Source organism: Actinia tenebrosa, unplaced genomic scaffold (assembly GCF_029948245.1).
Source record: "Actinia tenebrosa isolate PJP-AT-01 unplaced genomic scaffold, QUT_ActTen_1.0 PGA_scaffold4__44_contigs__length_22323623, whole genome shotgun sequence".
Lineage (NCBI taxonomy): Eukaryota > Metazoa > Cnidaria > Anthozoa > Actiniaria > Actiniidae > Actinia > Actinia tenebrosa.
The window spans coordinates 6,746,753-6,774,690 of NW_028292581.1; the positions used below are offsets into that span (position 1 = coordinate 6,746,753).

Below are 27,938 nucleotides of genomic sequence, written 5' to 3' on the forward strand. Positions count from 1 at the left end.
GATATAGATGTGAGGCCAGGCCAAAGATTATCTGCAATAATCGGCTTTATCCGTCAAAATGCTTGACGATTCTGTCGTTATGCGATCACACATCACACCTGGGGTAATAACAATGTCACTTTCGCTCCTAAATGGATTATATTTGTGTATCTATTTATGAGGGAAAATGAGTCAAACTCCCCAAGACAGACAACTTGGACGTTTTATAGTTCGATGTATTAGGGCGACTGTAAGAAAGTGATCAAGTGACGGAGACTAATGATATTATCAAAAGACAAGACTGAGTCGAGATATAGTCTAGCTATTGTTCTATGTGAATTTATTTAAGATTATTATCAGGATATCCAAATACTTGGAAAACCGTTTCATTCTCCCGCTAAAACGTTTGTAATCCTGTTTGCTTGAGTCGTACTTTCAAAGTCGCTCCCGCCCAGCAAGCCCGCAAGTATTTGGGCGCGAACCGACCAAAGCAAAGTGAAGCCTTTGGTAACAAACTTCTTAATTTTCCACAATAGAGTACCGAGAAACACATTGTCGTTAAACGGTCTTTTCAGAACATTTTTGACAGGATATAAAAAGCACTTAGGAATATATTGTTAATTATTTATTTAAGTTGGGATAATTATTGTAAAAAGTACAACTGATAAAACAAGGCAATGTCGTTCAGACACTAATACCCTTAAACATTCTCTCTATACACCAAATAGCAACTGAATAAAGAAAAAGGACCACGACTGACAATTGATTTACAGGACTGCACAAAACCCCCTCTTTTTATATTTCAGCGTCGAAGAGTGTAGGGAGTGATTGCTCAATCTCTCCCAAACCAGAAGCTCGTGTTAAGGGCTTTTGAGGCCAGATCGAATTGGAATTTAGATATTTTTTGTTTGTTTTTTGCTTTGTTTTTGTTTTTGTTTTTGGGCATAGGGAGGAAAACAGGGGAGCCCGGAGATAAATCCTCGAAGCAAAAGAAGAACCAAGAAGCACTGAATGGGGCAGATCCAGGGAATTGAACGACTTGGATCCACAACTATGGCAATGAGAGGCGGAGCATTATCCATACAGTACTTAGGCAAACAGAAAGAACAACGAAAAAATACACAAACCTTTTCATTCTCATCGAGTTCAAAGAAAATTTGTGTTTTAAGCCATAGCGGTCGAACTGAATTGAAAATACCGAAGATATCAAGGTTCTACTCCTCCATCAACATTGCTCTTTACATTTAATCATCAGCTATTTCAGTACTTGTGGTTATTAGATGGCTATTTACAATAATGGACATAAGAGTAAGGGCTACTAGGTTAAAAAATACTGAACTCGTAAAATGTTTGAAGTGTTGATCAAAGTTGGCGTTGACTCTCTTTTAAAGGAAATTTGATACCACAATGGTCATCAAGTTTGATATACTGTCATAGAAATAATTGAAAATAAATCAAAAAAACGAGGAAGAGTTGAACACAGTAGAGAGATAAAGCTGAGTCACTCTTTACGACACAACTATATAGATTTCTTTGATTTATTTTCAAGGCTTAGTCTCACTATCTGTCAAGGTTTGTCTAGTTTCTTTTTATTTAAAATCTGCCTCTAGAGTTATTACTTCGATAAAGAATAAAATGGAAAACATCAATGCTGTAATAAATGTACACTGTTTGTACTATATCAATTTTCGTTCCATAAAGTTAGCTTTTTCAACTTTTCTTTTCTTTTCGTTGTGTGTTTTATAAGAATACTTGCAAGTAAATATAGATATACTAAACGAGGCCAAACGAGGTTTAAAGTGTTCAGTTCTGAATACTTTCTAATCGTTGGCAAAACGATAAACAGAACTTCCACAATGTTGGACAGCGACAAAAAAGTAAAACATTTAGTTTTAACAAAAGAAAAACGAAAATCGGCAATCGATACTCAGCAAGAAACGGAGCCCAAGTCACATTTTGTTGTATGTGATGTGACATCGTGGGAACACGTCAGAGTGGAGTTAGAATGAATTCTGTGCGTGGGATCAGTACGATCAATGGATAAACACACAAACAAAGTACGAATGCAAGGCACTAATGAGTGACTGACAAACGTGATCAGGTGTGAGTTGAATGGCATATTATCTTCTTCTTTTTGTTCTTAATTGGTTCTTTTGTCCTTCAATTTTCCTTCTCTCAGACCATCTTTAAAAACGAGTGCAACAATGTACACTATCAAATTAGATTCGTTCTACTTCTTCCACTCGTTAAAAGTCAATTACTAAAGTTACTAATGATTCTAAGCAGAATCAGATAGCACTAACAGCAAGTGAAAACACTAGATAACATCAATTCAGTATAAAAACTGACGTTCCTCGACAGCCACTCAGGTTACACCATCCACATCTTTTGGAGCTTACGACCAACTGCAAATTCTTTTCTGTTTTTGACAAGAACTCGATCAGGTCCACTCTGCCACGTGCTGTGAAGTCAAGAAAGAAAAGGAAGATACTTCAACCACTTCCTTTCCTCCGACCGCAGAAAAAACACATAGGGTGGCTCAGGGAGGTAAGACATATTCGATGGATCTTGTGACAAGATAGAAAACGGAAGTGTTGAATAAAAGCGATTGCTCGATAAGGGAATAAAGGTTGGTATTGACATGTCTGAGGAGTGTCCGGTGACTAGCCATGATGACGAATGTAGGGGGGGAAAGGAGGGGAATTAAAGCAATAGAAGTTGGCATTGTCAGACAGATTCTTTTTAATGTCGGCTTTGCAGTGTTAGGGGTAACGACTTTGCCGGGCCATTTGTTGTCCCAGCCCTACTTCTTGCACTGACGTTGTCCGTACTTTAGCCAACTGTATCAATTCATAAAATCCTGCAGTAATGTTTGGTTTATTAGTTTTATCATTCAACATGGATATTAAACTCTACAATTCATAGTTTTTTGTTATTCACTTTGGACTGAGCTCAAACTGCTCACCTGTAAATAGAGTCTTGTATACTAAATTGTCCAGTTTTTGGACCACCTATCGACTCCACGTCGCCCCAATTCCCAAAGTAGTTTTAAACAAAATACAAAAGTACTTATTATCAAAAACAGACTTCATTTTTAATAGGATCATTTTATTCATTTCTTTGTCACAGACAATGAGTTACATTCATAAAAAAATGCTGCAAGTGATCTGTTGCTCCAACAACAAGCTACACGGCACAAACACAATGCTTGTAACTTGTTCCTCCACCAGCTTGAGTCAGGTCAACAAATCTAAACAAAGCTGGCGCTTGAAATTCAGATAGCACGCAGCCAACAGTGAAGAGTTTATGGCCACATATCACTCAAATATGTCAGAATCCATTAAAGCCTGGGAGAGTAATCGTAGAAATACATCTACATAAAGCTCCTTACTTGAGTAACTTGAATAGTTGGCCATAATACTATGACGCATAAGCAAACACCCATGCATACATAATCTATAAAGATTCATTTTAAATTCTATTATGCTGTGAGATATTTTTGTAAGATGTAGATATGTCAGACTCGGAGTTTGAGTCAAGGCTATGACGTCAAATAACATTCCATCCAGTAGTTTACACAATGATAAGCTAATTCGATAAAAGCGAAAGGACTCGCAACACAATCAAGGTTTATTTTCTCGATGAAAAGCAAGGGATATTTGTTTCCTCTTGATAAACCCAACAAAAGGTTATTTCGCATTAATACTGATCAAAAGTCAAGATTACTTTATAGCATGTTATTCTTTTTCCACCTTCTCTTTTTCTGTAGATTATCTTAAAAACGTTTGGAAAAATTTACGTTTCTATAACAACAGCTCCTATGCGACTCCTATCATGGCTGATTGGAGGCGAACCTGGAAAATATATTCTCTTATAGTTTAAACTAGATTGGATCATGTTCACCGCTGAATAAATGCAAGGTTACCGATAAGCTTTAAATTTTGTTCATAACATTTTAAAGCACGAGCCGAGTATATCCGTACAAATATATCGATAAAATTAAATTATTATGATTTGGGAGCTGGTTTTGGATCGATTTACCGCGGTAATGTTGCAAGCACCATATGATCAATTATTGCAGCATGTAAAAGCTGCACAGGACATACGAAAAAGATAATTCCGCACGATTAGATGTCGCTCGTGTCTCTTGAATGACGTAAAAACTGATAAAACATTCAATGATGAGAACCAACCAAATGGAATATTATTGACCCATTGAACATTTCAGCTGAATGGATTCTAAAACTGTCCCACTGAACCCGGGTCAAGGGTTTTGGAAAGCAACTGGGGACTTAAACGGAAGTCGTCACTACACTAGTTATTTAAAAGTTTGTTTTTCTTTCCATTCTTGTTTACTCGGCAAATTAAGAGGTTGTCGTAGGTAAACAATACAGATGTCAAAGGGGTTGTGGTGGCTGTCTAGAGTTAAAAGCTAGCAACATGCAAGGCTAGCCAAGTGCAGGAGAATGACCAATAAGTTGATGGGGCGGCAAGTCATGGTTACTAGACGGTCAAGTTCCTTTCTGACAAGCTGGAAAAAAAAAAAAAAAAAAAAAAAACAGGCTAAAGCTTTTTTAATAGTTTGGTCGTAGATGCATCAACCATATTGTTTTCTAAGCTCAGATCTTCATCACATGGGTCTTTCTTACACCCCGCTATTTAACAGCCTGATTGAGACTTACATCGTTTTAAATAAAAACGAAATGGTTCTATACTCCGGGTGTTTCATTCACATTTAGCACTGTGCCTTAATGTTAATGAGAAATGAAGAGAGAAGATAAGGATATAGAAGAAAAGAGACAAGAAAATAAAATGACATACGGATCCTAACATACCTGACACAGGGCAAAAATATCTAGGCAAATTGCATATACCCATCCCAAATATTTTGGCAAAACCTCTCGGGTTTCTTGGAAACTGGTTGACTATTTGTCCTAATAACTTTTCATTCGATTAAAACAAGTTGACTTTTAAAACACATTAGTTCAATTAAGCAAAAATGTGTTTGGCTTTCCACCTCTTTGACATTAACACCACGTCAGACTTCCAAAATAGTTTCCATTCAATTTCCAATTGATTTTATTATTTCTAATGATCAGCCAAGTGAACGACAGGGCTGAACGTTTAAGGCGGAAAATCAACTGAAACTGTTTGAAATTTGCATCATACCCGACGTAATAGCCCATTAGTCCATTGTGTCAATATTTGAGCGTCATTTTTGACGTGCAGCCACCAATAGCGATTTTAAGACCTGCTTTTAATTGTATGCTACGTTTCATAGTTGAAGTGAAAATTAGACAAAATGGAAAATCGATTTGTGAAACAGTTAGTTCCGATGGGCTTTCAGTTTTTTTTTCTCGTGGCTTCACAGACTCAAACAGTGACATTTCGTGTGGTTAACTCACTTGTTTATCCGGCTTACGGTTATTTCAGATAGCTTGTATACCAAAAGAAGTTTATTATTACTATATATGTTAGTCTTTTTTATTCGGTAATCTTACTAATTGGTTCTATAATGAAACTATTGCATTGTGGCTATATATCGATATCATTCCCAACATTGTTTTAATTTTCTTTTTATATTTTTTTGCATATTACATTGTTGTTTAGTGGTGAAGGTTATATCTTCTGAATGAGATCTGGAGGGAGGGAGAGGGGGAGAGAAAGAAGAAATGGGGACCTTTAAAAAAGCTACATAAGCAACCTGATAATGCATGCAGTTTTCTTATAAGACTAATAAGAAAAGAAACGACAGTAAAAGACACGAAAAAAATATATATATAGCGTAGATTTACGTTTCGTACCATGTATTTACAGGATGATATCGTACGACTCATAAGAAAACTATGGGAAGCCATGTCAGTGTTAACCCAGATTCCGCACCCGCGTGTACGTGCTGTAACGTAACATAGTACCGTACGTTCCCCCATGCACTCTAATCTTTTCTTTGAACTTATTTTTTTCACTTTCGGATAAATGATAGCGGTTCCTATCATTTACATTACGCCGTCGCAGCTTAACTGAACGTGTCTTACTTCCTAGTCATCTTTTTCATAATTTTCTCGTGAAGAAACTCCTTAGTTTTTAAAACATGTTCAAGTGGGTTTTAGTTCTCATGCTTCTACTCTATGCCATCAAGTCTAAACACAAAAATAAAAACGAAAAACGTTCATTTAGGATTAATTTTCCTCTGATATTCGTAATTAGTATCCATTAACTTTACTGAAATGACGTGCGCAGCAAGATGCGCGACGCAGTACCAATTAGTTCCCGGCCGATTGACTTATACATTTTATAATCATACACGATCATGTGAATTGAGAATTATATATGGTTTGAAATCCAAATCAATTACGTCCAAAGTGAAATGGGCTGGTAACACTGGACACATACTAGAGACGCTAGGGTACTAGGCCAAGCCTGTTTCTGAAGGAGTTAACACTTCCCCCTTTCTAAGACATCCACTACCACCTCCACCTCCACCACCATCACCACCACCACCACCATCATCACCAACACCAACACCACCACCACCAGAAAAAAGCGCAAAATGAACAACACCAGAGACAAAATGCTCTTATATTGAAGTGTTATAATTATTTTATTCTTTAAGTGTCTGGGGTTAGAGACAGGAAAGGTTATTAAAATACTAATTAGTCATATCTATCAACAGGCTGAACCTCACTAAGACAAGAATATATATTTATTAGCTAAATATTTATTAATTTTCTTCATTAGCTATTAGAAGCCGAAATATTTCATTCTAATACAAAAATATCTTGAAAATTTTTCCTCTTTTGAAAGAACATCAAAAAGTCATGTTTTTGTTGCAGGGTCAAATTTCGTTCCAGGGAGGGAGGGGAGAGTGAAGATGTTGGGTTTACTCTTCGTCCTCATCTGGGGATTCGTATTCTTGCTCTTCGAAGGTGCGCAGAGTGCATGACGCAACGACAGCCTCTTCCTTGTCCTGGAATAACAGAAAGAGCAACAAGATAAGAAACTACGCAAAGATCGTAAACGTTCACTTGGTTCTTTTAACGTCAAATAACTATAGTAATGAATCATAAAAAAATTATCATAAAAAATGAAAGAAAGAAAGTAAGAAAGAATTTTTTAAATAAATGAAACGCACCACGGAACAAAGAATAATGATTTTAATAAAAGCTTGTGAACAAATTTTTTTTTGTAAACGCAAACTTTCCTTCTTTATTAAACTACAAAAGGACACCATTACTGGCAAAGAAAGAAAACAATAGTCCAGGTAATGACACGAAAATAGAAACAGTACAGTTTTCGTATGACTGTGAAAAGCTCAGTGCCGTGCCGTGACCGTGAATTTTAATTGGCTGATTTTTTTCTCGCGCAATTTGATTGGTCTGAAAATGCCGTGACTTTGGCGTGACCGTGTCCGCGCCGTGTTTATGCCGTGTTCTGGGTATTTGATTGGATGGAGAGTGAATTCTCGAGCAATGTGATTGGTCTGGCGTATCCCTAGCCGTGTCAAGAACGTGTTCGTGCCGTGAGCCTTTTCACAGTCATGCGAAAACTGCTCTAGGAAAAAAACCTAACGTGTTTTGTGTCGGTGTTCTCGGAGAAGCTCTTCCACTTACCGCGTCTTGTAGAGCTTGGTTCAGTTCCTTGAATTTACTCGAAGGAATATCAGTTGTCTTCCTTCTTTGAGAATTGTTATTCTAAAGAAAACAAAATAATTATCATTTAATCCCATTTGCAGATATACATAAGTGCGAAAAAAAGATTGTTGATAGTACAGTACCAGGAATTTAGTTTAATGATTATGTGAGGAATTAATATTTGTACATTGTAATAACTACTAAGAGCGCATTCCAGGATTTCCGGGATTTCTCACACCACCGATCTCCACAAATCATCCTTTTTTCTTCTCTCCCCTCTATCAAAAACTTTTGCAAAATCAAGGAAATCACCATTTGGAACAAGGGAGTCACTCTATGATCAGCCTGGATGTGCCCCTGAAAGCTAGTCACATGCCAGGATTATGTTATTTAGGTATATCAAACGGTCTTACTTTGCAGTTGTTTTACCAAATAAATTGTTTTTCAGAGAAGAAGAGAGATGATCGTAAAGAAAACTGCCATTCATAGAAATAAACAACAATTTAACACGAAGTAATCAAAATAAAGTAAAATGAACTGTAATTTTTTGAGACTGAAAAAAACTTGATCAGCTTAAGGTAGAGAAGGGAGACATGAAATAAGCGAGCCAAAAGCCCTAACCATAAGGAAAGTTTGCCTCCATTTTGATAAAGGTAAATCAGATAGCTTTTACTTACGGATAACCAATCTCCCTCCAGTACTTGAACAGCAGTGGGACGCTTCCTGGAATTAACAGAATAGATTGGTTAGTTGATTCAACTGCAACTTACAACAATCTTGGGCCATTTCGTAATTAGATGCTATACAAAGAGGGTCTAGAGGACCTAGAAAATAAATTAGAATATCGATCTGTCGTTTTCTCCAACCATCAATTCATTCTTTATTTGTTCATTCTTCCAAACCCACCCTATTCCAGCTATACATCCATCTCTCATTCATCCTTTATCTTTTTATTCATCCGATATCATATAGCCAATTATGTCCACCCTTTCATTCCAGCTATCCATCCATTCATTCATCCTTCATCGTTCATTCTTCCATTCATCCCCTCTCATCCATCCTTCCATTTATTCCCTCCAATCCATCCATCCTTATATTCGTCCCATCCCATCGCACCCATGCTTCCCTCACTTCTTTCATTCCTTTTCTCCATTCCTTGACCACTCACTGCCTCCCTCGGTCCTCCTTTCTTTCCTCTTCCCGTTCCATTTTTTTTCCTAACTTACTCAGGGACTCGCACCAGACACTTCTTGACAAGATTCTTGGCTTCATCGGTGGCTTTTCCAAACTTGTCTGCGGGCATGTCGTAGTCCACTGCTGTAACTGCCGCTGTAATTTCATCCTCATCTTCTGATGTGAATGGCAAAGTGGCACTCAACCTAATACAACAGAAGTCCGTTAGCTGTTAACATGACAAAAACGAACCCCAATTTGTGAAGTCCGGGCCTGTTAAGAATTGGTAAGCTATCGGTTCACATATGCCGAATGAATTTTAAATTAGACGCATCGCATCATGGGTTTTGCGGAGGCAGGAAAGCCGGAAAAACTCGCGAATCAAGAGAGACACCATACAAACACTTAGCTTCTCACATGGGTTACAGAGTTTATGAATCGAACACTAATCGCAATGGCGAGAGTCGACCTTTACACAGCCCTTGATTTTTTTAAACGATTTTTTTATTGATCATTTAGGGACCATACTTCCAGACACCGAGTGCTGAACCGTCGTATGGCAGCGCGAAGCATTTACGGCTACGCCGGAGAGTTCGACCCCGACACCGCTATCCATTAACTGATCAGGGAGCTCGGCCGAAGCCTAAGGGAGAGGTTAGTCGGCCCCTAGACCATAGATGATGAACCCCTTGCTATGACCAGCGACTTAAAAAAAAGTTCTCTGGCGTCCAAGCTCCTGCGATCGCGTTATTCCATGTGGGAGGCGTTTTATTCATTTAACAAGACTTCTTAACAAAAGCTAGGCATGCGCACAAGGTAGTTTGATAAACGGAAAGTTGTTTGAAATTTTAAGCCAATTTTCAAACGGCGAACGGCACGACAATAGAATGTTTTCTGGATGGCAACACATGGCGGTCAGATTTGAAGACCTTTATCAGCTGATTGAAACGCAGCAACAGCTTTGCAGAGAACGATATCATTTACTTACATAATGTACATGAGTACACCGATACTCCACATATCAGCTGCCCAGCACACGGGATCCATGTTCAGAAGCTCAGGCGCTGAAGTAGAAAGAAACAAAATAAGTAAAAAGGAAAGAAGGAATGAAGGAATGAAGGAAAAGAAGAAAATAAAAACTGAAAAGAAGGAAATTTGAAGAATTTCCACAGGTTTTTTATTGAAATGAAATAAGATGAAGAGGCTTCATTTAACGAGGTTGACACTGACGGTGCGACTATTATAACTGGGGCTACTTTAGACTGCGAGCGGTCCCACTTTCCCCTCCAAGCTCAGTAAGGGCGAGTGTATTGGGATTTTGGGATTTAATATACATACAGACCTCAGAAACAGTAATATAAAATATAATTACTGATAATATACAAAGTATAATTCATTCACGTACCAGAAAACTCTGTGACACCAATAGCATCCACCAAGTCTCCAGTGTCGTTGACGATCCTACGAGCACATCCATAGTCGATCAGCTTGAGAGTGTAGTCCTTCTTTACCAGGATGTTTGCGGGCTAATAGAGATAAATACCATGCTATAAACATTCTCTTTACTTTTTGTTCAATCTTATATCCGCTATAGGGCAAGTATTAAAGACATAGAAAACGCGCGCGCGTGCTGTGTGCAGTTATAAAGCACGCGGGTGTTGACAGAACACAAGAGAAGTGTTAGAAGAAGCACAAAATATAGAAATATAGATAAGTTATATTGCTTGGGAACGAGGTTATTCCGGGCGAAAGACCCTTGGAAATAAATTGGGAAAAATTAATTTCCGACTTCGCTGGGAATCGAACCCACGACCTTCGGAATTGTACTACCGATGCTCTAGAAGAAGAAGAAGCATGACGCGTAGCGCAGTGCTTCTCGACGCTTCTCGAGTGTTCTGCTAATCCCCAATTACTTTGTGACTCCACACAGCACAGCAAGCAAGTTTTTTATTTCTTTTATAAAATACAAATATCACGAATGAAGAAACTGAAGTGCACGCGCGTGCTGTGTGCTCTCATAAAGCACGCGCTCCCAACCAATCAGAACGCGAGATTTAGAACAGTTACTTTATAAACTGTTTTAGAAGTAAGAAATCGTAAGTTGCAATAAATAAGTAGACTATCCACATTATCTCGGCAAGATATACATCTATTGCAAAAAAGGTTGAATGGGAAAAGGTGAATGGGGATCGGTGATTGGCGATTGCATGACCGAAAGGACTTGAACTGTGGGTATACATTTAAAACACGAATAATCGTGGTATTGGAAATTTTTGTTTTTCCGTCTTAACAAAACTAAATATCTCAGCAATAACAACTAATTGTGTTATTGACAAGAGTGATAATAAGAAGCAGCAGTCATTCCAGGTATTCTTGATTCTTGGAAGGACTTATCGCTTTTTGCCTATCACCATTCGCCCCTTCAACCCTTTTTGAAATAGCTTCATGAGAAGAGATCAAGTGAAGTGCATTAACGCTAAGGAACCTGTAATCGTTCTTACCCTGACATCAAGATGGACGATCTTTAGGCCATGGAGGTACTTGAGGGCGTCAAGGGTCTGTCTCATCACAAACGCGACGTCTTCTTCATTTGCCCGTGGTTTTTCTCCGAGGAATTCCAGAACGTTTTTTGCCTCAACACTACAAGGAATATCTCTGTCAATAAATCTCTAAGCTCGTAGAAGCAATGACTGTATCGGCCAGTGTAATATGATATGATCATACTCTAGCTCAACAAAGATGGCGCAAAAAAACAAATTATCAACCCTAATCACTACCGCAAATATCGGTGACAAAAAATCTCTAAGCTCGTAGTAGCAATGACTCTATAACTGTATATGATAATACTTTGGCAACACACACACAAAAAAAGAATCACTACCGCAAAGTACAGCAGTGGCACAGCCCAACGGGGTTGAAACGGCAAGCAGTGAAGTATGTGAAGCATCCAGACCAATACGTGTAACCATTAGTGGACACGATTCGGAAGGAAGTGCACACGGTACGGTCACGGATTTACAACAAAAACAAACATTCGCAAGCTTACTTCTTATACAATTAGAAAAATTCTGACACAACGCCGCGTCATGGTCAAGATGAAGGACACGGAACGGAACAGCACATCCGTATTTCCGTGGTTTTATCCACAGTGTTAATGATTTAAACACATGATGCATAGTGATGTTAATTAAGACAGACTTACCCGTCCATCATGATAATGACGTATTTTCTGACATGGAAACCGTCTCGAGCAGTGAGGAGCTTGTCGTTCTTGAGGTCCTGCAGACAAACATGTCATTGTTCAATCAACGATTAGTCAACGATGTTTGTTCCTTGAATTCGTATTATTATACATTTTACTTAGTATCTCAATTCTGATTGGTCGAGAGCCCTCAGCCAATCCCTGATATCGTGTGAACTCGACATGATAACTGTATTATCTGTAGGTTTTCCTACAGATAATACATTTATCATGTCAAGTTCATTCAAGGTCACGCTGTGGTAGCTTTGTTTTTATTCATTATGTGTATTTATTTCCAGAATTATGTACAAAAACAATTATTTAAGGAATCCTTAACTTATTTTCATATATTTTATGAAGAATTCTCGAAATATTTCTGAATTAAAAATATTGCGTTTTTCACGCGACACCATGGCGTTCATAATTCTTGTCTCTATAATTTAAAGTTAAAGTTAAAGTTAAAAATTAAAAATTAAAAATTAAAAATTAAAAATTAAAAATTAAAAATTAAAAATTAAAAATTAAAATTAAAAGTAAAATTAAAAAGGAAAAAAGTAGGAAAAATTAAAATTAAAAATTGAAAAATTAAAAGGGACAAATTAAAAAGGAAAAGGACAAATTAAAAAGGAAAATTAAAGTAAAATGTAAACATGAAAAAATGAAAAATTAAAAATTAAAAATTAAAAATTAAAAATTAAAAATTAAAAATTAAAAATTAAAAATTAAAAATTAAAAATTAAAAATTAAAAATTAAAAATTAAAAATTAAAAATTAAAAATTAAAAATTAAAAATTAAAAATTAAAAATTAAAAATTAAAAATTAAAAATTAAAAATTAAAAATTAATTTTTTTCCAGTATACAAAATGAAAATAAGCAATTATTCGGCTTCAGCAGATAACACGTCGTATTGATAATTTACGATATCATGCTCAACCTCATCCAATAATTGCTTATTGAGGGTCCTTTGAGGTAGGGTATTTAGTGAGGTAGGGTTGCAGAAGCTCGTCCCAACACAAAACTTCAAGTCAAGTGATGACGCTTTGGCTTTTATTCAACTATCCCTCCCCCTCCCCCCACTGACACGCAGTTGTCAACATAGCTACCTCTTGCTCTGTAACTAAGAAAACCTTTATTGTCCTGACTTACTTACTTTCATGATCTCGAACTCCTGGATGGCAAGCTTCTCCGTGTCGCTGTCATACTTGATCAGCTTTGCCATCATATTCTTTTTGGTCTTCTTGTCCATGCATCTTTTAATGACGGCATATTTGCCCCTGAATCACAAACAGTTAACTCTATTATCAAACTCATGAATAATTAATGAGGACAACACAATAGAAATCATTGTCCGTGGAGGAGGTTGTATATCTGATACAATCGTCCTGATTTGCATAAACTTTAACTCCAATTTTCTTAGCCAAATTCAATTTTTTCTTCAAAATTATAGTAGAACATGAATGTATACACTTAGACGTTTCATAAGTAATATACAATATTCGTGTCCGTGTTGTATCAGATATACAATAGTCACTCGCCTTCGGCTCGTGGTTGTATATCAGATACAACACGGACACGAATATTGTATATATTACTTAAAGTGTATATGACACGAAAAAATTTTAATGTTAAGAATGTGTAGTTTATTGGCATTAATAAGAATATCACGGTTAAATTTGTTTCAAAAACGTATTCAGTCTAGAAATTCAAAAAATTTTAGCACGAGTTGTGACGTCATTTTGTTTACAAGTCTCCAGATTTAGTTGCAAATACACGAAATATGTTTGAATATAGAATCTTAATTTCAAGTAGTACACTTTTCAATTTCCCAACATTGGAAGAGTACTACGTAAGCTATCAAATGAAGCTGACTAAAATATGTCTTTTGTTGTTAATTTATATGAATTACAATTTATATTTAGTACATTACTACTGAATCTAGAGTACGTGTCAACAAAATGACGTCACAAATTGGGATTAACTTTCGCAAATATCTCAAGAAATAAGCTTTTGAAACAAATTTTGTTACGATATATTTATTATTACTAACAAACTATACATTTTAAATGATGGAATGTTTTCGTGTCATATACACTTTGAAGATATTATTAGATTTGATGATGATGATTATCGATAAAACATTTGCCATCATGTTATTTTTGGTTTCCGTTGAACCAGAAAACATTTAAGTAATTATTATTATTATCATTATTATTATTATTATTAATACAGTATTAATAGTCTTCATTTTATTTTCTTTTTCTTTTTGTTATTTGTCACATTTTGTATTCGATTCAAGTAGGCAATTGTAAATTATCTATAAGTAGCGAGATTTACGATTGTATTTCGGGAAAAACTCAATAAAGTTTTCATTATTATTATTATTATTACTATTATTATTATCATTATTATTATATAACTATTAGATTTATATCATTATTAATAAATAATATTGCCATCATTTTTCTTTTGGTCTTTTTGCCATCTTTACAATAAACTCATTATTTTACTACAATCTATTCTAAATTTCGATTAGTTGATCCTAATGCAAATACCCGAAGGGAAATAATACTTAGTTAATTTCCAATAGGTGCATTGCAGTATCTCTTATTCAACTACGAATAATCTACCTTCAGCTTTGGCCGATAACTGACCACTCGCCACTGAAAAAATATTATATTCTAATTTTGATTGTCGACCAGTAATTACTTTGTAATACGAACAAGAATAAGCTTGACTGTTTACGTTTCGATGTACATATTGATACTGTGATAATCCATATCCAAATATTTTCTTTCGCTGTCTGCTCCTAAGGTCAAGAGTATCCTAAGATTGGGCATCCTGTGGTATGAAGAGGGTGTTGTCCCGCAAACATATAAAAAGGACAGACAAAAAAGTCTTACAAAAAGTTAAGCTGTCAATCAGGAAGCCACGTTTCCCTCTCTGTTTACTGTCATTAGAAGAGTCCCTTTTTCTCCTTTGGTAAATACCGCTGTGTTTTATGACTTCATTGTACAGGCTTGGCCTTGCTTACTGTACTGAGAAAAGTCAACTGTAATGTAAAGAATGTTTAGAAATCCCACGGACTTTTAATGGTATCTGTGAATGACTCATAAACGATGCTAAGCCTGTGTAATTGAGTCTGTGGTCTTCAAGAACAGCCGTAAGCATCGAATGCGAAACTGGTGAATTCTTCACAACTTACATGAATCACATAACTGAATTTTGTTGCGCTTCATCAACGAAGTCAGTTAATTGAATTTTAATAACAGAAACGTTGTATAAACAAATTACAGTTACCAGTGCTTATAATAGATAAATAATTACCGGTAATATCATCAATCTTCTATTTCCTCTAATTGATCTCACGCTATCAAAATGTATTGGTTTAATTTATGCCATTTTTTGTATCTTATCTACATATACCCTCAAGGAATTACTCCAAGTGAGCTCAATGACCCTCAACTGACAAGACCCCCTCATGGGGTATTTTGTTCGACATTTCATTTTCTGTGTTGACGATACAAACTTTTCAAAGATGAATTCTTGAACACGTAACGCAATTCTAGAGTATCTGCCTGGGATAACATTTCTGTTCTTTTACATTTAATAATGTCACTAGTATCGATACACAAACATTTCCACTATTACCTTATTAAGAATATCCCACTTAATGAGGTGAAATGTGACGGCCATATTTACTCCAAGATATCTCATTTCCAAAAGAATGCAGATCATTGGTCACTAATCTTCTGGTGTATTTTTTGTTGCATCCAAAGGTAGAGTAGTTAACAATTTACCCGACAATTTATTGCTTTCGGGTTTGCAAGCAGACCTTGAGATTATAGAAGTCAATCAAATCTCTTCCAAATAACACAAAGACAAGATTTTCTATCATGGGTTATTTTGGTTTGCTTGAATGAGGTCATTGGCGTGATACACAATGTGATTAAATAATATGTTTGCTGAAAACTAAACTTTGCTTGCATAAAATAAAAAAATCTCTAAAATTGAACAAAGTGAAAAATCGACGTTTTATCAGTAACAAATCGTGCTGACTGAAAACGAGAAATCTTGAGATTTTTGTGTGTTTCTTTGTTTGAAGTCAGTATGCAAGATATGTAAATGTATTGCATAGTTTTTATACGCACTGCTGTTGACTGATGAGAGCTTTACGCTAGCGTAAGTCGCTCACATTGACGAGAATCATCCTGGAGTTTGTTTAGACGTTCTGTTAGAAGTAAAGAATATTTGATGATCGCTTTATCTAGCCCTTAAGTCCATTCACTGCAAGTAATGATCTCTGTATAGAGTTGTGCAAATATGAGAAACAGGAAAACATACTCTTGCTCTAGACGCCTAATAAGACTCGTAAATATAACCTAGAAAGGTCAACAACGCTGAACCATCCCCAGAACGCGAGAATTATGGGCAAGAGAAACTTGGAAAGACGAGTTTCAACCACAAATAACACAACAGTATTTCCACACAATCAAATGCAGCGAGCAGTGACCTGAGTCTGGAATTTTATAGATTTTTCTTTGCGAAAATGAAGAAATTTTTCCCCCCATAATGAAAGACAAGACCCCTAAAACGCGAGCCTCTCCTAGTTTTGTAGTAATGGCTACTCCTTGATCACCTAGAGTTTCGCAGATGTTTCAAACTTTTGGGACTTTTCTTTGTCACAGAACTTCAAAGCAACAATCTGTCACACCCTTACCTACTTGCTAATCTACTATGGCTAGAATAAGTGGTTTTACCTCGCAACTTCGGCCTTAATTTGGTAGGACGTCTCCGGGCTTTCCTTCTTCAGCTCCATCGTCTGCGGGCCAAACTTTTTTGCGGCTAGATTAGACATTGCGGATACTATTTCGTACTTGACGCCCGCGTTCTACTTGCTGATAGACAGACTAAAAGTGTTGTTGTTGACAGTTCACCGACCCAAATGAAAATATTTATAGCTCAGTCACGCCAGTCTGTGACATTGCCCAGTCTCCTAGCTTCTAGCTATGTTAAAAATTTTATAAAAATAATGAAAATGGCCCGAAATCTTGGCAAATTTAATATTGATCCATCATCACAAATTTAAGATAGACAATTTTAGACAGAAAAATCCAATATTTAAAAAGTTTTTTTTTAAATGTTCATAACGCAATGATTGTCATATGTCATATCATGACAAAGTTTCCAGGGAGTAAGATGTTTTTTCTCTGTCTACTCGAAAAAAATAAACAATATTGAAAAAGTCACTCAAATGTTCTTAACGTAAAGACAGGCTACAGCTCAGATGTTATCGGATTTTGTCATGGAACCCAGAGTTTCAAAATCATAAGCTAGCTTTCCTGTTGCTCCTTTGAACGAATTGAAAAAAAATCCAGAAATTTATCATATATTTTTTGAAATTGATAATTCTATTCAAAAAAGACTAATTTGTCACAGATCAGCATTAGTAAGAACAGTGAAAGACTTTATTCATGAGAATCAAAGCCACGCCCTTTTAAACTCCACTGAGGAATCACGTGTCATGTGGTACGAGGTTCTGCTGTCGCAAAATTCGGTCTTTTTTTACTCGAATCAAAACTCCTCGAGTCAAAATTCTTTTTCTCGGTGACAAAAACCTCGCTGTATCATAGAATATGATTTCAAGGCCGCTATTAATAGAAATTCGAAGAACAGCAAATTTCCCTTTTGACTTCTTATTAATATGTATGCAGATTCTCTCAATTCAAGGAGTCAGATGCTCATTGACTCATTTCAGAAGAATGACAAGTCTAAGCACTGCGCATGTTCAACATGTCTAATTCTCACAAGACTACGTATCATTATAACTGTTGAACCATAAAAGCGTACATGCTTGATGTAAGTAGTCCAGTTGTGAGGCCTTTCTTTGGGTCTTACATCTTATTCATTCATCACGCCATGAATGAAGAACATTCAACAGACTCAGAAGGTTTTTAAGATAATGGTACTAAAAATTCTTTTATCGCCGAGAACAGAGTGATAATACTATTTCATACCAAGTTACAGTGGAGTAAATAATATACTAGAAAAAAGTTGTCAGTTCGGGAGGAAAGACACCACGAGAATTTTGGAGGGAGGGAGGGAGGGAGGAAGGGAGGGAGGGGTGGAGGGATGGGGGGATTAAAAAGCTATGTATCAGTAGATTTGAAATTTAGTATTAATAATCGATGTAATAGGACGTTTGCACGATGGCGTCATTGACCTCTACTACCAGACTCCCTTGCACGCTTTCTTTTGTTCAGTTAATTAGCACCAATTGTCTTACTATTCTCATGAGGGAATACAAATTTAAATAAGAAAGAAAATTCGCAAAGCATCTTGGTAGTGGGAGTCAAATGAAGCCATCATGCAAACGTCCTATTCGTTATATTTGGACTAAAGTTGATGTACAATTAGGCAAAACTCCAAAAAAATAAATCTGTCTGTCTGTCATCGCTACTAAGTAGTGGCCGCATGAGAGTCGACCTTTTAGATCCAACGACGAGTACTAGATCTAGTACGAGTTTAAAATTGATCCTGTGCGCGTGGTTAACATTGAATCGTAGTAAATTCCCGATTTTTTACAATCTAAAGTTTCAATCTATGTGTACGACCACGACTACAAAATGATAGTACCTTTCTTTAAAAGTTAAAAACTCGTATTCGTCATCGGATCTAAAGTTTTGACGATGATAAAATTTGTTTGCACTGTTCGGTATAGGAGAGTAATGGCCCACGTTTTGTCGTATAACTTCCCAGGGAAAGAGTAGTGCATCTACGCCATCAGTAATCTTCCTAGTATTGGTTATGTATTATTTGTAACTCCCGTCCTCCCCTTGGTAAAAAAAAGATACTGGGTGACCCATGAATGATAGCCTGGCTTGGCATTGGAAGAATTTACCGTACAAACGACTATTGTACCAAGGCTTCATAGTCTTCTTCAGAATCTGTTCGCACTGGCTTTGTTTTGATGTAAGACGATTTTCCATGAATAAAGGAAACTGATAAAACCAACACATTGGAGTGTACTTATGTAAATTGGAGTTCAAGGATACTCTTAAGAAATGCTTAAAAGAACAGGAATAAAACCAGGAAATCGATGCACTTGTCAATTAAAATCTTATCTATATCAAAATAACTGGTTAATTTATTAATTTCAATTGACTTGCAAACTGAACACCTTGCATTGATCAAGTTTCTTGCAACTGTATTGTCGCTTGTGTTTTCATATCCAATGCCACTTCAGAAGCTAGCCATTCATTAAAATTTTAAATCGAGAATGTTTTTCTTCCCTTAGCTGGCAGAGATTTAATTTGCTTAGCGATGCCTTGGAGGTTTATGAAATATCACACGTAACCGAAAATTATAGGAAAAAAATTATAGAAAATTTTCTGAATAGGTATTGTTGCTTTTTTGCCACGTTGAATTAAACTCAAACTTTGTAAATTCATATTTCTTACTTAGTTAAAGAAATGCCAACAAAATTGTATCGTAATTTTTTATTGAATTCATCATCATTTCTCACGTAAACATAATCAATAAATAATCAAGTGCTGAAAATACATGCTTTGTAAGATACTATTATACGAACGTAGACTTTTTTTGGCAATGTTTGACCGCTGACCAATGGTATCGCGGTGATAGAATACTAAATAATCAGTTGATAATAAAATTGTAATTCCTCATGATTGGATTATGTCAATAATTCAATAGTAATAAATTAATAGCTCTTCTGCTATTGTGCAATTGAATTTCTAATTGCAAATACATTTGCTAAAGCAAAACAAAGAAAATTGGCGGAAATATAAACTATTAGAGTGAATAAATTATTGATTATTAGTAATACAGTAATTACAATTAGCTATTTCGACATAATCTGCTTTACCATTAAAATGGTAATCCTCTACATAAACTAATAACATTGATTACAATAAACAATGGTAATAGAATACTAATACTAATACTAATACTAATACTAATACACACTAATACTAATAGTGATAATAAATATAACTAATTGGCGATAAATGGAATACGAGAATATGCTATAACATAAAATAATTATATATGAAATAATATATGGCAGATATTGCAAATGATGATGCATTAAGTGCATCTTAGCTTTAATTTTACTCTAATAGAGTTTCGACAATTACAAAAGATTGTATATGACATGGTGCTTAGAAAAATTGGAAATATGTAATAATGGAAACCTACAACTACTTTAAAAAACCTATATCTTTATTTGGAAGCCCTATCGAGTTTGTTGATTATATGGCACTGTATGACATTGTATTTTTTATGCGCAAGATATCCTAATATGAGGCAGTTACTAGGATAATGGGCGTAGTTACTAGGTATAGTCAATCATTTTCAATCATCATCATCCTCATCATTAAGTCCAATAGATGTTCTTGCATGGTTATGACAATTCTAGTCATGATTCGTCTTTACACATTTGATAGAGACATCTGTATTCTATTATGCGCAAGGTATCCTATTATGAGGCAGTTACTAGGATAATTGCTGTAGTCAATCACTTTCAATCATTTTCTTTATCATCTTCATCATCATCATCTTCTTCTTCTTTTTCTTCTCCTGGTAATTCTTACGGTTCCTCTTCCTTCAAAGGTTCATAGATCTAATATCATCAGTTATTTTCAATCTTCTTGATTATCATCATCAGTAATGTACATAGTCAGTAATTTTTAATCTTCTTCCTCTTCATCATTATCATCTTCTTCTTCTGGTGAATCATACGGTTCTTCTTCAAAGGTTCTCAGCACGCAAGAGGCAGTTATCAACTCGTCTTCTTCCTGTAAGCGTAAAATTCAGTAGTCATCCTTTTAAGAAAGATTAACGAGTATTTTTTCTTGCATTATTATCATTTATGTAAAAAAACATTTTTTGGTGGTATTTTTTAATGTGAAGTAAAGATCATGAAGCATATCGAGACGGGAAAATAGAACGATAATCTACAACAATAACATAAGCGCAGCAGAAATAACGTTTTAGAAACTCTAATGCGCAATGGAATAGAAGATCGCATCGTGACATACGTTGCTGAGTGACTGCGGAAACCATGCCTATAGAAATGAATAGCCACTTGACGAAAAACTGTTGCTTAATCAATGTCAAAGATGGAAAAATTAGTGTTTATACGCAAGCTGCATAGTAAAAAACAGCAGACCAAGTTCTCTAGGCTCATAGGCTCAATTCGTGCACGCTTAAATTACCTGAAAGAGAAGCTCATCGAAAACGTCTTTGTACTTTCTCGGTTCTGCAACGGGTGTTTTTCTGCGCTCACGACCAAATGAAGGCTAAATGCAAATAGAAATATGAATCAACATCAGTTAGACGAATGATTCTAGGTCACAGCAAGGTACGTCGAGGGAACCGGAAGCAATTTTTTCTCCATTTCAGACCACGTCACATTCCCTAGATTATCATTTCTTTGTTTAATGGTTGGGGTATGAGAAGACACATGAATATGGATACAACTCAAACAAAGAATCTTATTCTCAAGAGAGTGACACGTGGTCTGAAATGGAAAAAACATCACGCCCAGTGCAGGAAAATATCTATCGGAGGTAGTAAGTAAAGCTGCATTTGAATCTTTATTATCAACACCACCTACCGAGAGCCAGTCGTGGGTTTTAGCTGAGGCTGCATCCATTCGTCTTCTATGAGAGAAGAAGACAAAGATGTTATAAGTCCAATTTTGACACTGCTTTAATCTCTTTTATAAGAATTTGAATTGTGCCTGTGTTTGTTGGAATGGCGGGAACTCTTTAGCTTCAACATCATTTTAGTTTTCATTCATTACACCGATGTACTAGTACTAAACACAAAGTAAAAAAAAACAAACAAAACAACAACAACAACAAAACAAGAAAGAAAGAAAAAAAACGAAAACAAACAACAGGAAACTGGGGTCTTTTTTGCCCCTCATATTTTTAACCTTAGGTCGAGCTTTGCCTAAAATTACCTTGGAATCTTGCTGAGCAGTTTCTTCATGAAATCCTTAGCTTGTCGTGTTGTCGAGGGAAACAGATCGTCATTAATCATGATGGTGCCAGTCTTTACAGCTTCTGCCACCATGTCGTCGTCATCTCCAGAAAATGGCAGCTCTGCACTCAACCTGTGTCACGGTATTTAGTGGTAAAGATATTTTAAAATTGGTTTATACATCTGTCATAAGATGATTTTTAATAAAAAGGACGAAACTGAAAAAGCATAACAGCTCAGCTGTTTTTCAAGATCAAAGTCAAAGACTGATTTTAACAAAATATTTGACCACTGTTCTATTTTTTAATTAACCAACATGGAGGTCATGTCATTTGCCCCGCGATTTGTCCTCTTATTCTCTCCCCCCCCCCCCCCCCACACCCCCATGTTATTATGTCATTACTTACAGTAGGTATGTTGTCACGCCAAGACTCCACATGTCCGAAGAAGAGTTAACAGGTTCAAACGATAACATTTCCGGAGCTGAATAGATAAAAAAAGATTGAAAAATATGAATGAGTCTGTTGTATAAAAGAGAGAAAGAGGGGAAAAAAAGCACACCTCAAAATAACCTCATTAAGCACACCTCATTAGGTACAAAGTATAAGATTGCACAGGTTTGTCATTTCTCATGATGAAAGATTGTCTCCATCATACCTGAAAACTCAGTGTTGCCAACCACTGCACCGACCTCTCCTTCCTTGTTTGTCAGTCTGCGTGCGCAGCCTAGATCAATCAACTTGACGGTACTTTGGTTGACCATGATGTTTGCAGGCTGTGAAGATATACAGATCAAGACTTTAATTATTGTATTTAATGAGAGAAAAGCTGTATGATAGAGGCCTTGCAGTAATTCTCTTCCCTGGGGTCAAAAAAAAGTTTTCTTCTCTTGATATTTCATTTTCATTGTTTCGTTCCCCAAATTGACGTCACACACAAGGGGTCTATATGAGCGTATTCTTGGCGTTCTCATAACCAAAGTTCCTTGTGCTTTTCCACCAAGAAACACACCCTAAAAGACTCTAGCCAATAAGTAATATATTTTTTGCCAAGTAGTCGCCAATATAAATCGCAATAACTTATAAACAATTGTGATACTGGTATTGGGTTCTCTTTAAGCAAGATTTGACTTGCCATGGTTGGTATAGTTTGGGATGGTAAAAAGGATGGTAAAAAGGATGGTAGAAGAAAGCCGCAGAAGGAGACAGCATATGAAATTGTCAGCAATTGTTTTCATTTGTTTTCTCCCTCCATCCAAACGGCGGTTGTAATTGCTTCCTTTCCACAGGGCACATGGAGTAAGAGTTTTATGACCAATATGCAATTCAGCAATGGCATAAGAAGACAACTGGTTAGCTCTTCCTTCCCTGGATTTAAGGCTCACGCTTGAGGACAAAAACACGTGGTTTTATTGATACTTACATATATATACATACTATACTATATTCGTCTCAAATAGGCTTTTTAGTATATGCTACGGTTCCGGAATCTGGTTGATACTTACCCTTACGTCTAAATGCAGTATGTCCTTGTTATGAAGGTAATCCAAAGCATCCAGAACTGGCTTGATTATGCTAGTGACGTCATTCTCTGTCACTTCTGATTTGGATGCCAAGGAACTCAAAGCATCTTCACCATCAATCCTGCATTAATGAGATAAGTGTGTTAGGAGAATACAACAAGCAAAACAGAAATGAGAAATGAAAGAATGGGAAAGCGGGAAGTTGTGAAAAGAGACATAAAAGGATATAGAAGATAGGTATAACAGAAATGGTAAGAATTAATGCTCAGACTTCAAGTTGCTCCATAAAACAGTGAGGGAGTGAAGAAAAGAAAGGAAGGAAGGAAAGGAAAGGAAAGGAAAGGAAAGGAAAAGATAGGAAAAGAAAGAAAAAAGAAAAAAAGAAAAAACAAAACAAAACAAAACAAAGCAAAACAAAAACAAAGCAAAACGAAGAAATGCAAAGAGCTTTTGTAGTTCAGGGCCAAAGAAGGCGGTCACATTTAGTAAAGGATTCTCTCATATAACATTAAGTGCGCATCAGTACTGAATAACGATATAGACTTACAAATCCATAACTAACACCAAGTATTTCTGCACAATGTAAGCCGAGAACAGCGTAACCAGATTCTTGTGTTTTAGGGAGCGATGGACATCAAACTCTTGTACAGTCTCATTCTCTTCATCCTCATCGAACTTTATCAGTTTTGCAGCAAATGCCTTCTTAGTTTCTTTGTCGACACATTTCTTTACGACGGCAAACTTTCCTCTACAATGAAATAACAAAGAGTAACAATTATATCTGTTTTCATAAATACGCGCCCCAGACAACTACCTTTAATACTCTAGTTCCAAGTTTTCTGTTGCTCAGGGCTAGCCTCGAATTTGTGCCGACTAACTCTTAGTAAATGAGTCTGTAATCAAGGAACACTGTGTGGCAATTTTGAACTCGAAAATGGTCTATTCAAGAAGTCTGGGTTTTTGACTCCAGTCAATCAAATTCCCAACCGTTTGAATTCGTGTTTTTTTGATTCATTGTGGAAGCCAAAAACCCAGACGACTTGGGCTGAGTTGGTAATTGAGAAAATGGGTGTAAATATTGACCTAAATTTCCAACGCTTCTTTGTGAAAATGAATTTTACGACCTCAAAATTAAGAGACATATAAAAAGCTTACCGTTTAACGCCCCTAAGTCCGACCCTGTCATATTACCATGCGGGAGGGGAACGTTTGCTACTAACCCTTCTTTTAAGAACTCAAGAATGATGGGAAATAGAACCTCAGTTTTGACAATAACGTACAACCCTACACTGTTAATATTAGTTGAATCAAATGGTACGGTTACCTACCTATCAATTTCATCTTTGATGTCATATTCAGTTTCTGGGTTATCGGCTGTCAGCGGTATTCCGCTCATGCTGTATCTTTCTACGAGTACTTGTATTTCTAAAATAAAATAAAAATAAATGAATGAATGAATGATAAATAAATAAATAAAATAAACAAACAAACAAACAAACAAATAAATAAATAAATGAATAAATAAATAAATAAAATAATAATAAAAAAAAGAAGAATGGAAAAAGAAAGAAAAAGAGAATCAAAAAACAAATACAATTCACTCTGGTTTCCGAAATAGGCCATTCGCCGATGCAATGGCGTCATTTTACTACCACTACCAAAATGCTTCGCGAATTTTCTTTCTTATTCAAATTTGTATTTTCTAATGAGAATAGTAAGACAATTGCTGCTAATTAACTGGATAAATAAAACGTACCAGGGTTTCTGGTAGTTATGCTGTTATAGGTAATGACGCCATAATGCACAAAAAAAAACCACAAAAACAGCCGTTTCAAATATAGACCCCTCGCACTAAATCCCCAAATGGAGGTCAAAACAACTGAAACTATATTAACATAATAAAATATTTCAATCCTTAAGTGAAGGGAACACTTTCGTCTTAACCGGCCCCTGATTAGGATTAGTGTAAGGGGTCTATAAGTTGTATGGTTTGTACCCTGGCTTGTAAAAAATGTTTGTAAACGTCGTTGATACCAGAGCATTCTAGGGGTGCATGCTACGTCATAGCCGCCATGTTGGTTGACACTAACGAGCCATTCCTCCAGCCATTCCATAGATCAACCAAGATGGCGGCTGTTTCATTATCATTTATTTTCGAGACATAAGTATCCTAAAATGTCAATATGACGTTTATTTACCGTTTTACTTCTATAGATTTCTATTACGATAGTGTACATACATAAAATCTACACACTGCAAATATGGCTGCCATATATTTTTTATCACTAGATTGACAGGTTAGGGAAACCTGCTTTGAGATTTTTGTCAATTTAGGAAGTATATTAAAAATTAAAAAATACATATGAATTTTGTAAAAAATATCTAAATTCTTCCGACTGAGATAAAGCGACAGCCATATTGACATATAGATACAACAAAATAAAACAAGCACTAAACAACACAAAATTAAAGGACACAAAACTCACAAAACGAAACGACACAAAACGAAACACAATTCCAAATTTGGAGTATTTACAAATAAAAAAGTGCAGAATTCAAAAAGAAAAGAAAAAATGAATAACAAAAGTGGAAAGAAGTGAAAATGAAAATTTATTTGATAGTTATATATAAAGAAATATATAAACTCAGATACGAAATCCGCACAATCAATAAAATCGATTGAAAATGCCGCTTAAGCGATTTACAGTAGAGTGACGTTTTTATAACGCTCGACGTTTTTATATGGAAGTCACTTAATAGTGGTACTACTGTCTGGGTTCCCTTTGACGAAACACGACAACATCGTAAAGCACTAAGGAAATACACCTCTTCGTCGATACCGGCGTGGCTTCCGCTGCCAACATCGTTTGTATGGATTTATCTGATGAGAGAATGAAAATACAACCCCTTTGTTTTTCTAGTTAAGGAGCTTAGACGTTTTGGTCACGCAATCCAAACCTATGACCGAGTTCGCAATCTGTCAATGTCTATTCGCCCTAAAATGTGTTTCTAAATAAAAACAACCATATCTAGTAATTCATGAAAGACAGTCAAAACGAAAATGAGTAAATGAAATTGAATTTCAAAATACTACGAGTTGGACAGCGTCAACAGCTTTGTGGATCTTTACATACTATTAGCACACATAAGCCAACCATTACGAGATTCCGATGATTAGAAAAGATAACTTGTCTGCATTCCGAATTGTCAAAGGTTAAAATAGTCATTTTCTGGCTGTGAATTCCCACAGTGCGTGAGCTACAGATAAGAGTTGATGACAGGAGACAAAAACACGACCTAAACCCCGTCCCTTGCTAACTTTCCGCGTGACATTAGGGATGCGACAGGGGGACAGTCACATACTCTTATCCCATCTCTAACTTCCCAACCACTATGGCAATAAATGGAGATTTTAAAAACTTCGTATTTTTCTTTTATCAAAAAATAATAAGTTGCCTCGAAGAATTTCCAGAAAAATTTTCCAAGGAGAAAGTTTCAAGTATTGCTTTGATTCAAAGATGCACAAACAATTTTTGAGATGTCAATCTATGTGCGAAAAAAAGTTATATTTTTCAAATTCTTCATTGCATTGCTGAGATAAAGCATTTGAAGTGCGGCCAAAATGTTTTTGGTCTTTCACAACAGCCCGCAATAACATGTCAGCGGTATGCGTTCGTGACGTTACTTTCATAAATACCAAAAGACGCTACTTGTCTACAGCCGAAACATCCTAGATCGAATCTGCTAGATGGTTGACACATTCTGTTGTCTCGTCACTTTCTAGAATCGGTACTGGATGATTTAGATTGACCATCTTTCTACTAATATGTGATCAACACACGAAATAAAGACGTCACATCTCATACAATTATACATGAATGTATCCAAAAAGAATATCATCATCAATGTTTTTCACAAGACCGTATATTTTTTTATTTGCAAGTATAGCAAAGTAACAGGGACACTTTGGTTACTGTCATGTATGAGGATCAAGAACTGTCATAACTTAGCCTCCCCTTTTTGATCGAGACTATTCCATTTACTGCTCAACATGGGTTTTCTATATCTGGTCAGATGAGCCTGCGACATACTTATGTTTTATTATTCTTCATTGTAAACACAGAGATTCAAGGAACGAATACAATTGACAATAAAAATCAGTTGTAACTTTTCTAGGTGTCTTTGTTTCTAAAAACAAGTACATGAATGGCTCGAAGCTAACATTTTACGTTTTAGTTTGGGTCATGAATTCTTGATTTGCAAGGTGCTTGCACATTAAGAAAAAAGGGAAAAGCAATATTCCCAGAGACCGATCGGAATTATATATCTGCATAGCCAATGACTGGCGGCAGTTTTATTATTTCATTTTGGTGGGTAAGGGTTATA

The 27,938-nt window shown here is 35.9% G+C and overlaps 2 protein-coding genes across 2 annotated transcripts in view; both read right to left on the reverse strand.

Annotated features, from left to right (window-relative positions):
* Window positions 1–6,664: 6,664 nt before the first annotated feature.
* On the reverse strand, window positions 6,665–16,942 carry LOC116288077 (death-associated protein kinase 3). Its single transcript, XM_089037227.1, has 10 exons — window positions 16,783–16,942; window positions 13,176–13,299; window positions 11,986–12,062; window positions 11,285–11,423; window positions 10,189–10,309; window positions 9,772–9,847; window positions 8,837–8,989; window positions 8,288–8,333; window positions 7,590–7,670; window positions 6,665–6,946 (listed from the first exon to the last, which is right to left on the reverse strand). Exons 1-10 carry the CDS (start codon window positions 16,878–16,880, stop codon window positions 6,860–6,862), a joined length of 1,002 nt encoding a protein of 333 aa, XP_088893353.1. The 5' UTR covers window positions 16,881–16,942; the 3' UTR covers window positions 6,665–6,859.
* Window positions 16,943–19,506: 2,564 nt separating this feature from the next.
* The window catches only part of LOC116288075 (uncharacterized), a 160,771-nt gene continuing 152,339 nt past the window's right edge, over window positions 19,507–27,938 (reverse strand). Inside the window, 9 exon segments of the mRNA XM_089036454.1 lie at window positions 19,507–20,838; window positions 21,259–21,342; window positions 21,660–21,705; window positions 22,011–22,163; window positions 22,438–22,513; window positions 22,688–22,805; window positions 23,535–23,673; window positions 24,100–24,300; window positions 24,881–24,977. Of these exon segments, the coding sequence (XP_088892580.1) occupies window positions 20,731–20,838; window positions 21,259–21,342; window positions 21,660–21,705; window positions 22,011–22,163; window positions 22,438–22,513; window positions 22,688–22,805; window positions 23,535–23,673; window positions 24,100–24,300; window positions 24,881–24,977 (1,022 nt within the window). The 3' untranslated portion in view covers window positions 19,507–20,730.